This window comes from Aspergillus sydowii (genome assembly GCF_001890705.1).
Source record: "Aspergillus sydowii CBS 593.65 unplaced genomic scaffold ASPSYscaffold_3, whole genome shotgun sequence".
In the NCBI taxonomy this organism is placed as follows: domain Eukaryota; kingdom Fungi; phylum Ascomycota; class Eurotiomycetes; order Eurotiales; family Aspergillaceae; genus Aspergillus; species Aspergillus sydowii.
The window spans coordinates 2,212,120-2,224,286 of record NW_024467861.1 but is presented as its reverse complement, the minus strand read 5'-3'; the positions used below and the strand labels follow the sequence as shown (position 1 = coordinate 2,224,286).

Sequence of the window (12,167 nt, the reverse complement as noted above, 5' to 3'; positions counted from 1 at the left end):
ACCGACCGTCATTCAGCATGTGGGGTTCCGCTCCGCAGCTCAAACAGACCTCCAGTCCGACCATCTTTTGATCTCCTCCTCTTCCTCATACCCTCTCGTATCATCTCCCAGCTATTGTATTACTGTTCGCAACTATAGGAAATGGCCCATTTCCTGAGGGGAAAGCAAGCCGGCATCCAAAATGACTTCTCCGGCAGTCTTTCTCCGGAGCTGTTCGATATTGATGATGTATGTGTCGGCCCGCTCAAGGCACCAGCTTTTCTGTTTGTCGCGACGCGGACGTCTACTGACTGCCACTGTATAGCTCGTGAGATGTGGGATTAATTCACAGACGAGCACTCTCGCGTACGATCCGGTTCAGTCTCTTCTCGCAGTCGGTACCAGCGAGTCGCAGTTCGGCCATGGTCAGATCTACGTTTTTGGCCAAGGACGAGTCTCGGTTATCTTCCCCTTGCCCCGGAAAGCGTCCGCGAAGTTTATACAATTTTGCGGCAACAAACTTGTCAGCGTCGACTCGAAAAGCGAAATCAGCATATTCTCCCTAGAGACAAGACAACTACTTGTCTCATACGCTCCCCCGAGTCACGCTAGTGCGCTACTCACCGATCCCAGTATCGACTATGCATTCATCGGTTTGCAGAATGGTATAGTGCTCTATGCTCGGCAAATGATGTGAATTTGCTTGCTAATCATCTTTATAAGGCGATATTGTCGCCTATGATCTTGACCGCGAGAACATGACGCCGTTTAGAATATCCAATCTATGGGCCCAGCGCAATCCGCGAGCGCGATTTTCTCCTGTCATCAGCCTGTCTTTCTCCCCTCGTGATATTGGGAAGATTCTTATCGGATATCCAGACGGGGCGGTGACGTTTTCGTTCAAACAGAACGTACCACAACATTACTTCGAATATGAAGTTCCGGCAGGCGCTTTGGGTGGAAATAGCGATATCCCCGTTAGCAGCCCGCGTAAACCGAAACTGACCAAAGCTCTATGGCATCCGAATGGTATAATCATACTTACAGTTCATGATGACAACAGTTTGGTTTTCTGGGACACAAAAGACGGTCGCAGGTTATTAGCTAGATCTATATCTACACCCAACGTGGATCAACCGAACGCCCAGCCAGATCGGCCCTCTACGGCCGGATCGATTGCCGGTATTAAGGATCCAATTACCGATGTTGCCTGGTGTGTGAAGGCGAATGGTGATGACAGTGGGCTTTTGATTGCAGGCGGCAAACCGAAGGATGAAAGAAACAAAAACCTTACCTTCCTCGATTTTGGCCCGTCCCCCAACTACCAGACGTCCTCCTGGGCCATGATCACAACCTACCTGGAAAAGCCGAGACCTACAACAGAGCTTCCGATCCCCCCGGGTGCTGAGGTGGCCAGCATCTGTGTGGTTCCTCGCAATTCTCCCTACTATGGTGGCGCCCACGACCCAATAGCAGTTCTTGCTCTTTTGTCATCGGGCGAATTGATCACACTGAGCTTCCCCAGTGGACATCCTATTCCACCTACCAATATGTTACCACCCTCGGTTACTCTCGTTCATCCATTTGTGAACAAGATCACTCTGACTCCAGTTGATCGTAGTGCCTGGCTTGGACTGAAGGAACGGCGATCACAAGGTCCAAAATTCATCCTAGGTGGTGCGGAGGGAAGGAAACACCTAAAGCGCCTTGAAAGTCGCAACATCGTTACAGCGGCGCATGCAGACGGTACCGTGCGATTATGGGACATCGGCCATGACGACGAAATAGAGAGCCCAGATTCCATTCAGGTTGACTTGGCTCGAGCTGTGGGCCGTGTTACCAACATTGATGTTACGGAGATGTCTCTTGGAGGCTCTAGTGGCGAACTATCAATTGGTCTCAGGAGCGGCGAGGTTGCTATATTCCGAATGGGCAGTAACAAAAATTTTGGTCTAGAGGAGCCGCCTGGGGCCAACAATGGGCCAGGAAAGCTGACCAATATCATGCATAGAGTTGATCCTGGTCTAAAGCAGGGTCTTCTACCACTGACTCTCCTAAACATGCAACAAGGACAAGTGACTGCGCTAAAGCATAGCCCAGTAGGGTTTGTTGCCGCTGGATTTGAAGCTGGCAGTATTGCAATTATCGACTTGCGCGGGCCAGCTATCATCCACACTGCGAATTTATCAGAGCTTGCGAAGCAGAACAAGCGAAGTAGTTTCCTCAAATCCCGAGGTTCCAGCGAAACTGTTCCCGAGGTGCCGACAAGCATAGAGTTTGGTATTATGACTCTAGACGGTGAAGGTAAGCAGCGTATTTTGAAAGATGCCAGCCCCGAGCTATGCTAACTGTGGCGTTTTAGAGTACTCCAGTATTTGTTGCTTTGTGGGAACAAACAGAGGCAATTTGGCGACATTCAAGGTCCTGCCATCGAGCAGTGGTGCCTACGTCGCCTCATTCGCTGGCGCAGTTGCATTAGAGGACAGAGTGGTCAGCATTATTCCTATCAACGCCGATGATGGTAGTTTAACATTAGCTACGGGAGATGCATTTGGCGGCTTAAGAAATGGCCGTAGGGTTCATGGCGCGGTGGTCGCTGTGACCACTAATGGGTGCAGGGTCTTCAAACCCGCCACATCCAAGGGCGCACACCGGTCCTGGGATGACTACCTTTGTGACTCTGCCTCCGTGGTCAATATCCCCGGCCGAGGGTGCAGTCTAGTTGGACTGTTCGGAGACGGAAACGCCCGAGCATTCTCTATTCCTGGCCTCAAGGAGATCGGCTGCACAAACATCAGTCATATGGCTGACGTATCTCGCCTCCCCCAGTCTACTGTATCACCAAATGGCTGCGTCCTATTTTGGACCAGTCCATCTGAAGTAGGCATCTTCAGCGTTTGGGGTGCTGGAGTCGAATTGTATGTGGATTCCCCAAACTAACTGAAGCGCAAAGGCACTAACTCAAACCAATAGACGCCGGTCAGAAGACCAGCTATACAACCCTCAGCTGGCAACCCCTCCTCGACCTACAATCAGCAATATACAATGGATTTCTGGTACTCAGTATATCTCACCGGCTGACATGGATATTCTTAGTTCGTCGCGCCCCCCACTGTTCTCTGTTTTTGTACCATTTTCAACGCTCAGAAACTGACTCCCCTTATAGTCGGAGGACCCGATCGCCCGCCATCAAAGCGAATGGTGGAACAAATGCGACTAGAGGAACAAGAGCGCCAAAAGGCCATCAGGGAAGGAAGAACGCCCACTGGGCCGGCGCGCCAGAACACCGACGAGGAAGGATACTTCGCCTACATGCAACGCCAAATGACGGAGCGCACCCAGAATCTTTCATTCGCGAACGATAATATGGATAGGCTAGAGGAGACGAGTAGTGGCTGGGCAAGGGACGTCAACAAATACGTCCAGAACCAGAAGAAGAAAGCAGTTCTAGGTGGTAAGTATCTCCCGGCTCAACACTCGATACCCTATTATTAAAAATCGCTTTGTTAATAACCTAGNAGCTATCGGATCAAAATTCGGATTCTAGGCCGGGAATTTGTTCTTCTACTTCATTCAAGATATCATTGGCGTAGATGGGTGTTGGGCGTTGGGCGTGAATTTTGTCTGTTAAGTTATGCTTTGCACTATCCGTAATAATATACAACCAAGTTCGGTAGATGTTTCTCAACTCAGATTCTTATACTTCTTTTACATGCCAGTAAGCCTGAGCTAGTACAGACAACGGACTTCCTAGGTATCTAACAGCCGGTACATCATCCACCTATCGAGCGCAGCAGTTGCTCGAGGTGCTCCCCTTCCCCGACCGAAAGGAAAGTTTCTTCACCGACCATATCACACACTCTCCACTATCAGGTCACAGAGTTGTTGCATTAGGTGGACGAGCTTCGAACCCACTTAACGTGACCCTTGATTTGAAATCAGCGGTGACTGAGAATTACTGTCTTTGTGATCTTGTTGATTTGTGTTTTCCAATTGTCCTCAATTGACGTATTGTATAGTCCTTTCATGGGTGAAGATAGTAGATACTGTCTCTAGGTGTGATTCAAGTGTGAATATCTCCGGACAATTAAGTATTATTTACGTGTAAGTGAGAAGGGAACGTTCTCATCTCGAGGACTATTCACCCACTACTGATTCACTGGCTATTCATGGTGGCTACCGAGCACCTAGGCTGCTGCACCTAGCATTCCCTTCCTGGCTCAGCTGCGAGGGGTAGCGCAAATGAGTTGTCATGCTCTGGACTCGTGCGTAGTCCGGGCAATTCTTCCTGTGGCATCCGTCCTTGCGTCAGTCTTCTGGGAAACACAGCGAATATGTGGATTCATTTCCGAGTTTATGCATGTTCTATTCTCGTGAAACTAGACCAAAACTAGATCACAGGTTTGTGATGATCGGTAATATATAGGCGAATCGTAAAAACATTGCGACTAATCATAAAATCATGCAAAAGATGAGGATTATAGGAGAATACTAGGTCATCAACTCAAGAAGGCGTATGTTTCCATTTAATGAACCATGACTTCCTGCTGAGGGTGGTGTGCAGCACGATTGGCGTTGTCGTCCTTCGGCTCCGAGTCGTCGCCCATTTCAACGTCCTCATCAGCATCGCCGCCTTCTTCTTCGTCGATTTCGTCCTCGTCATCGTCGCTCTCATCTTCAATGTCTTCACTCTCTCCGTCCGAAATTTCTTCTTCTTGGTTATTAGTGCCCTCCATTTCGTGGTCTTCGCTCTTGGCTGGTTCGGTATTCTCCGCATTTTGCAACTCTTGTACAAGCGCAGCCTCGAGCTCTACCTCTTCTTGGCCATAAGCAGCACCATCATCATCGAGACCGTCCGCTTCGGGCTGATCTGGCGGGTATTCAGCGGGAGCAGATTCCTCCGAGTCCCTAAACAACGAACGATAATTAGCGGTCGTAGCTTTCTTTCGAAATAGAAGTAGACTTACCATTTGATTGCGAATCGAGTCACTCTAGGCTTCTCCGCAAGGATATTGCGACGAATTCTCTCGATAATCGGTTTGGCAGGAGGGTCGGCAGTAAGCTCCTCGGAGTCGTATTCATTATTCACGTAGTATCCGACACGCACAAACTCTCTGCCATCATAGCTGCAGGTGAGTAGGATCACAGTTACACCAAGGATCTCTGAGGTAGGGATGCGCTTAAGGTCTGGCGCGTCGGCTTCAAAGATAAACTTGTTGACACCGACGGGAATCGGGCCGACGAGGAGGGAGTCGAGTTCTTGATCGTACTCGGACCTATATTCATATTAATAATTTGAGATCGTAAGGCGTCATTTTGGAAGATCTTACGAAGTAGCAGAGCCGACATAGGTGAGCTTCCATTCCAGATCTAAGACATTGGGTTAGCGGGGGCGATGTCAAGCGTGGCGATGATACCAACCCACCTTTTTGTAGTTGCTCAAGGCATTCAAAAGTGATTTCGAATTGGTACTTGGAGAGGAATTGGGCAGGGTTGTCGAGGACTTTAACCCCAAGGAGAGAAACAACAGACATGGTTATATGGAAGTGGCGGTATTGGCGGTGTAATGCAGTAGTCGGGGGAGGGAAGGATTGGGGGTTATGAGTGGGAAATATGTAGGGAGGAACAATCAACACGAGGGAGAGAAGCGTTGTATGCAGTATTTAAGGGAGAACCAAAGGAGGAAGGTTTCCATAGAGGGATGAGGGCAGCTGGCGAGTAATTAAACAACCAACTTCAGCAAGAGTGATCGACGACGCGCGCCGCGTGTGGACGCATAATTCTCGTGCTCACCGCCCTGGTCACGTGGTTTAATTGAGCTGCAGCTTCTGCCCTGCGCATCACATCAGTGGACGATTCACCGCGCCCAAGCAGATCCTGCCTATCCCCATCACTCTCCTGGGAGTCGCCCCGAAACTGTCGTTTGTGTTTTTACTCCGCTTAACATATCTCTCTAGGTCGGGTTTCCGTCTGCTTTTGCGTATTTATCTTGTGAGTGCCCCTCACTTGAGTATCCGAGTTGCATGCGAGTCGGACCCGCTGACCCCGGTTGACAGGCTTTCCAGCATTTTGTTTTTTAGTCGTTTATCAGCACCATATCGATTCTCATGGCTGAGGGTGACGCCGAGAACGCCTTCTTTCAGGCCCAAGCCATGAATGTTGGCTCAATGGATAATAATAATGGTGCTAAAGATCAGGATGGGAATGCCTCGGATTCAGACGACTACGATCCTTCTAATACACTCCAAGAACAGTATCCTGGGCCCTCGGAGGAGCCCAACTCCGGCGAAAATACCTCCCCAGATACTCCCACTTCAGTATCGCAGCCCCAACCCCAAACCTCCCTTCCCCAAGATACGGACCCTAGTCAGCAGACTGGCAGTGCCTACCCATCTCAGCCACCTTCACGACCCGAGTCTCAGACTTCGACGTCAGTACCGGCATCTGGTACCTCAGTTCAACCGAAAACCAGAACTATTGGTGGGTTTGTGGTTGAGGATGAGGATGAAGATGACACGGGGGATGCAGATTATGAGCCACCAGCTGTACTAGGTGTCGAGGACATGAATACTATACCTTCGCATCCCACTCCAGGAAATGCAAATGAAGCTACTTCTACCCCTGATGTATCATTTGGTGAAACTGCGCACGAATCTGCCAGTGCGAAGAATGTTCCTAATAGTTCTCTTTCCTCTGTTCCTCTCGCTTTTAAGAATGATGGGTCTATGAATACAGACCAGAATCTGTACAACTCACGTACTTCCTTGCAGCCTGAAACTGCGCAAGGTAGTGCAGCAGCCACTCCTACACAAGATTCTCCCTCTACCGCCAAAGGCCGTTTGCCCCATGATCGAGTCGGAATGCTAGAAGACAGAATACAGGAAGACCCTCGAGGTGACATCCCTGCCTGGCTCGAGTTGATTAATGAACATAGAGGCCGCAATAGGATTGATAGTGCTCGAGATGTTTACGAAAGGTTTTTGCAGGTATTTCCTTTATCTGTAAGTCACAACATCTTGACGCGCGGTAGCAAGTACTGATGGACTCAGGCCGAAGCATGGGTGGCGTATGCAACCATGGAATCCGAACTCAACGAGTTATTTCGTCTCGAACAAATATTTAATAGGACGCTTCTTACCATTCCAGCTGTTCAATTGTGGACGGTCTATTTGGATTACGTGCGACGACGCAACCCTCTATCAACAGACACGACTGGGCAGGCCCGAAGAATCATCTCATCCGCATATGACCTAGCGCTTCAGCACATCGGTATGGACAAGGACTCTGGATCTATCTGGTCCGACTATATCCAGTTTATCCGCTCCGGGCCGGGTAACGTTGGAGGTTCTGGATGGCAGGACCAACAGAAAATGGATCTTCTCCGCAAGGGCTACCAGAGAGCCATATGTGTTCCAATGCAGGTGGTAAACACGCTATGGAAAGAATACGATCAGTTTGAGATGGGTCTTAACAAACTTACGGTAATCTGAATGGACTTCCCTTCCCTAAGAAATTGTACTAATTCTCTGGGTTTTGCTCTTCAGGGACGGAAGTTCTTGCAAGAACAATCACCTTCGTATATGACTGCACGCAGCTCCTATACGGAGTTGCAAAACTTCACACGAGACCTGATCCGGACAACATTCCCCAGGTTACCCCCTGTCCCTGGTTCGGATGGCGACATCGAGTTTTTGCAACAAATTGAGATATGGAAGCGCTGGATTAGCTGGGAGAAAGGAGACCCTCTGGTTTTAAAGGAAGATGACCTAGCTGCATACAAAGCTCGCGTGGTCTACGTCTACAAGCAGGCTCTTATGGCGCTTAGGTTTCTTCCGGAAATCTGGTTCGAGGCAGCCGATTTCTGTTTCCTCAACGACATGGAGACAGAAGGAAACGAGTTCCTGAAAAATGGCATCGATGCTAACCCTGAAAGTTGTTTACTTGCATTCAAGCGTGCCGATCGGCTGGAAATCACTTCAGAATCTGAGCAAGATCCCATCAAACGAGGCACCAAGGTAAGGGAGCCGTATGACAGGCTTCTTGATTCGCTTTACGATTTAATTGCCAAAGCACGCACGCGAGAAACGCAAGATGTTGCTCGTCTCGAGGAAACATTTAAATCGAATCCCGACACAGAGCCAGTGAGAAATGATGACGACGATGATGACGAACAAAGTGAAACAAAAGCCAAAGAATCTGTCAAAAATGCCCAGATTGAAGCGGTCCGGAATGCGCATTCCATACAGATCGGTATATTGTCTAAAACCGTTTCCTTCGCGTGGATAGCTCTTATGCGTGCCATGCGTCGCATCCAGGGCAAAGGCAAGCCCGGAGAAATTCCTGGATCCCGGCAAGTCTTCGCAGACGCCCGAAAGAAGGGGCGGATCACGAGCGATGTCTATATTGCGAGCGCTCTCATCGAATACCATTGCTACAAGGATCCAGCTGCCACCAAGATCTTCGAGCGGGGGGCTAAACTATTTCCTGAGGATGAGAATTTCGCTCTCGAATATTTAAAGCATCTGATCGATATCAATGATGTCATTAGTAAGTTTCTACTCCTGCTTTAGAAATCGACGCAAATAGAGTACTAAGTATTTTCTTCCAGATGCCCGAGCGGTGTTCGAGATGACAGTGAGAAAGCTCGCTTCAAATCCTGATAACGTACATAAGACCAAGCCCATATTTGCATTCCTTCATGAATACGAGTCAAGGTATGGCGATTTGGTTCAAGTCATAAATCTCGAGACCCGCATGCGCGAACTATTCCCGGACGATCCAACATTGGAGCAATTTGCGCATCGATTTGCCACTCCTAACTTTGATCCTACGACTTTCCGACCCATAATCTCTCCTTCCCAAACAAGACCGAAGACAGGATACCCTGGGGCACAAGTGACGTCCCGCCATGGCACTCCTACATCAAGACCTCAGGACCATTCAGTCACTCATTCACCCAAGCGACCGCTAGAGGATTTTGATGATGATATTTCGCGGCCTCGCAAATTCGTTCGGGGCGAGTCGCCGCTCAAAACAACCCAGAGACGACAATTGGATCAGCAAAAGCGAACGCAGCCGACGCTCCAAGTTCCAACAAGTGGGTCACAATACCGATCTCAGGGTTCGCCCGCTCCATTACCTCGCGATATTGTATATCTACTCAGTGTCATTCCCGCGGCTTCGACCTACACCGCCGGCCGCTTCTCGGCAGACAAGATGGTTGAACTCATCCGCCGACTAGACATGCCAGCTTCTATCTCGCAAATACCCTTACCCCAATCTGCGCGTGGCCTCGGGACGGGGCAAACGACTATAGGAGGGCAACAATTCTCCGGTATGGCTTTTCCATTTTCACGACCTCTTCAAATCTCACAGGTCGACTAACTTGCATACACAGGGGCCTACCGCTAGTTTCCTACAGCATTTATCGATATTATAAGCATATACGCATCTCATGAGGCCCTATCTCCCCCATTTTCCGCAATGATCCGACAGAATACCATTTAAGTGGCGTGGTTTAATGCGTGTACTCGCCAATCGGCGGAGATTGCTTTTTTTTTTATTTATGGGTAGCTCGGCGTTTGTTCTTGCTTTGCGGGCGCTTTCAGGGGGGACCTCTTATCAGAATACTCCTTTTTGGGTCTGTTCATCATACTAGCTACGAGTTGTACAGAATTGGGAAACTGGGATACCAAGAAAAGATAGATATCAAATCGATGGATTTCATTAATCCTCTCTCCACGTAAGCCTGGTTCGTAAGGCCGGCTCTCCTGTGCTTTCTACGCGCTATGCGGCTAAACACAGATTTTGATTGTTGACCTGGGACACTCATGAGTCACAGCTTCAATCTGCATTGGGGTCGGGATGTTTGTTTACATCTGCAAACGCACTATCCTGCTGCCTGTTGAAGCCTTGAACTTTCCAGAGGCATTGGCCGGCCCAGTCCCATTTCAATGCCCCTCCAACTTCGGGCTTCTGCTCCACTCTGAACATATTCCTGTTTCCATGGTTCAGTGACCTCAGTCACTTCATTATTGATATCCGTATTCCCTTCTTGACGGCGATCGGAGATTACCTAGAGATAGAGAACTGCGGTGTGCAATGAAATAACCAAAGATTCGATGACAGCCCTAAATTTAGTTTATTCACCTCGCTTTTCGTCTCAACAATAATTGCTGACATCAGTAAACAATAGTAAGCTAGCTCAAGTCGTCATTGTCCATGAATAGATACTTCGCATATTTTCCATCACTCCGCAGTAACATTCCCTCTCACAGCTAAGTTCTCATTCTTCACGTCTTCCCAAAAAGTTCCCTGTTTAGTTTTACTATATATTTTTTTATGGACAGGAGTCTATGATGCTATGTTTGGTCGAAAGGTCGACCGACCATTTTGGAGATTCAAGTCTGGACGCGCCTCCCGTAAAATTAGCCCTAAAAGGCCCCGTTAGCAACTTGGCGCCCGCCCGAGCACTGATCAAGGCTCACAACCCCAAGTGTTCTTCTACCTCGTTTGAGCTATGCGTTCGCTAATTGGAAGCCCACAGAAATGCGTGTTTCAGGCGCAGGCTCTCGTCATCTGCATGATCCGTTGGACACCCAGCCCCAGTATTTCACCGAGGCTGGCAGCCGCGGCTGGGGAAAATTATACGAAGGTCAGATCGTTTATGCGCACAAACAGTCGACCCTGCAGCAATTGGCCCAAACACGAGGCATTCCAGCGTCAAAGCTCCTCTGGCCGTTGTTGCAGTGGGTGGAACGGGTATGAGCTGTTTAACACGACGCATGACCGCTCTTGACTCTTTCGAGAAGTGTCATTGCTTAAGTACGGCCGATGTAAGATTTATATTTATTTATCTATTTATTTTCGGTCTCAGCCCGACGAAGCTATAGTTGGGCACTATCTTCCACTATATATGGTCTTGAGACTGCCGTGCTTTAGGTCGAGTTGGATCCATGTTGTCGGCTTTTGCATACGCCAGGGTTAAGAAAGGCCTTTTACTCGGCCAACATAAAGGAATCCTGGGTATCTTCGGCACGTTCCCGTAGTCAATCAGTGTTTCCTCTCGTCTAGAGATAATCCGCTGGTTCTGCCGGTAGATATGATTAGCTTCTTTTGGGGTTACCCTTGGTACAAAGGTATTGTTGCTCTTGAAAGGTGGCCTTTATCTACAGCTCTTTCTGAAAATGGCCAACTGGGCGATATGCATATCTCGTTCTGATCTATCTTCTTTTTGTTTTTGATTGAAAGTCCAGTTAGAGAAGATTGGAAGTAACCTAACTAGCATCTTGGGATTGCACTGTACCACACCATTGCAGCGGTAAAAGCCTCGTCTTCGCGACCCAAGTATCAAGATCTAATGTTCAAGTCCCAAGGCATTTTGCCGCATGTTGACCTTCATCTCGATCCTTCCCCCAATCCCTTATTCGGGGCCAGCTGTGACTCGGGGCGTCCAACCACATCCCGTACGGCAGTCGGTAGATATAGTAGTGCTCTCTTAATCGAAGTCCACCGATGAGGGTATATCGCGGGAGAGCGATGGTATTTGGAGGATTGATCCAAAATGGAATCCCGTCGACTGACCCGACTTGTAGCCGTGGGCGACGCGTAGAGAAATGAGCGCATTTCTCGCGCATCCAATGTGTTGCCCACTATCTGTTCCGCAACACCAACTTCGATTCCTCCCTCCTCATCTCTGCCTCTCCGTTTCCCCTTCGTATCGTCTTTCTCCGCAGCGAGATACCCCTAATTGAGTGTTTGTCAGAATATCTGAGTGTCTCTGAGACGGGGTCCGCAGCTCTCATCTCACCTCAACTCTTACCTCACTTGCTACTTTCCCAGTTCGGAAGGGGGTATAAATACGCCCTTTTCGCCCGCTCCTTCCTTCTTTCTTCTTCTTTTCTCCTCTCCAGATCTCGTCTCCTGCCGAGTTCTCGCACGTCCACTTCCTCCTCCACTTCTTTTCCAACTCCAACTTCTACAAATCCTTCCCCCTAAGACCTCGTCCTGCGCCCTCGAACCCTCCATCAAAACACAAACACATCCTAGTCTCGTTCCCGTCGTCTTTTCGACAGCGTCTTTCCCGTCATCGAAATCTTCGAAAAGAGTATCTCTTGGGAACCAGTAGCACGCATCTAAACCGCCACCATGTCGCAGTCCGGAGCACGTGGGAGGGATCCGGCTTTAGA

The 12,167-nt window shown here is 49.1% G+C and overlaps 3 protein-coding genes across 3 annotated transcripts; 2 read left to right on the top strand and 1 right to left on the bottom strand.

The window, feature by feature from the left end:
- Positions 1-47: 47 nt before the first annotated feature.
- ASPSYDRAFT_43040 (putative SNARE-dependent exocytosis protein (Sro7)) lies at positions 48-3,593 on the top strand. Its single transcript, XM_040846583.1, has 7 exons — positions 48-228; positions 305-644; positions 703-2,283; positions 2,342-2,897; positions 2,953-3,074; positions 3,146-3,433; positions 3,501-3,593. Exons 1-7 carry the CDS (start codon positions 142-144, stop codon positions 3,524-3,526), a joined length of 3,000 nt encoding a protein of 999 aa, XP_040704957.1. The 5' UTR covers positions 48-141; the 3' UTR covers positions 3,527-3,593.
- A 912-nt stretch (positions 3,594-4,505) lies between these two features.
- Positions 4,506-5,513, bottom strand: asf1 (nucleosome assembly factor ASF1; the record flags this gene model as incomplete). The annotated part of the gene is made up of 4 exons (XM_040844669.1): positions 4,506-4,887; positions 4,947-5,255; positions 5,310-5,349; positions 5,405-5,513. The coding sequence occupies 4 exons, from the start codon at positions 5,511-5,513 to the stop codon at positions 4,506-4,508; spliced, it is 840 nt and encodes a 279-aa protein (XP_040704956.1).
- Positions 5,514-5,846: 333 nt separating this feature from the next.
- rna14 (cleavage polyadenylation factor subunit RNA14) lies at positions 5,847-9,592 on the top strand. Its single transcript, XM_040846582.1, has 6 exons — positions 5,847-5,970; positions 6,036-6,980; positions 7,029-7,460; positions 7,524-8,526; positions 8,588-9,313; positions 9,377-9,592. The coding sequence occupies exons 2-6, from the start codon at positions 6,087-6,089 to the stop codon at positions 9,388-9,390; spliced, it is 3,069 nt and encodes a 1,022-aa protein (XP_040704955.1). The 5' UTR covers positions 5,847-5,970; positions 6,036-6,086; the 3' UTR covers positions 9,391-9,592.
- Positions 9,593-12,167: the final 2,575 nt, after the last annotated feature.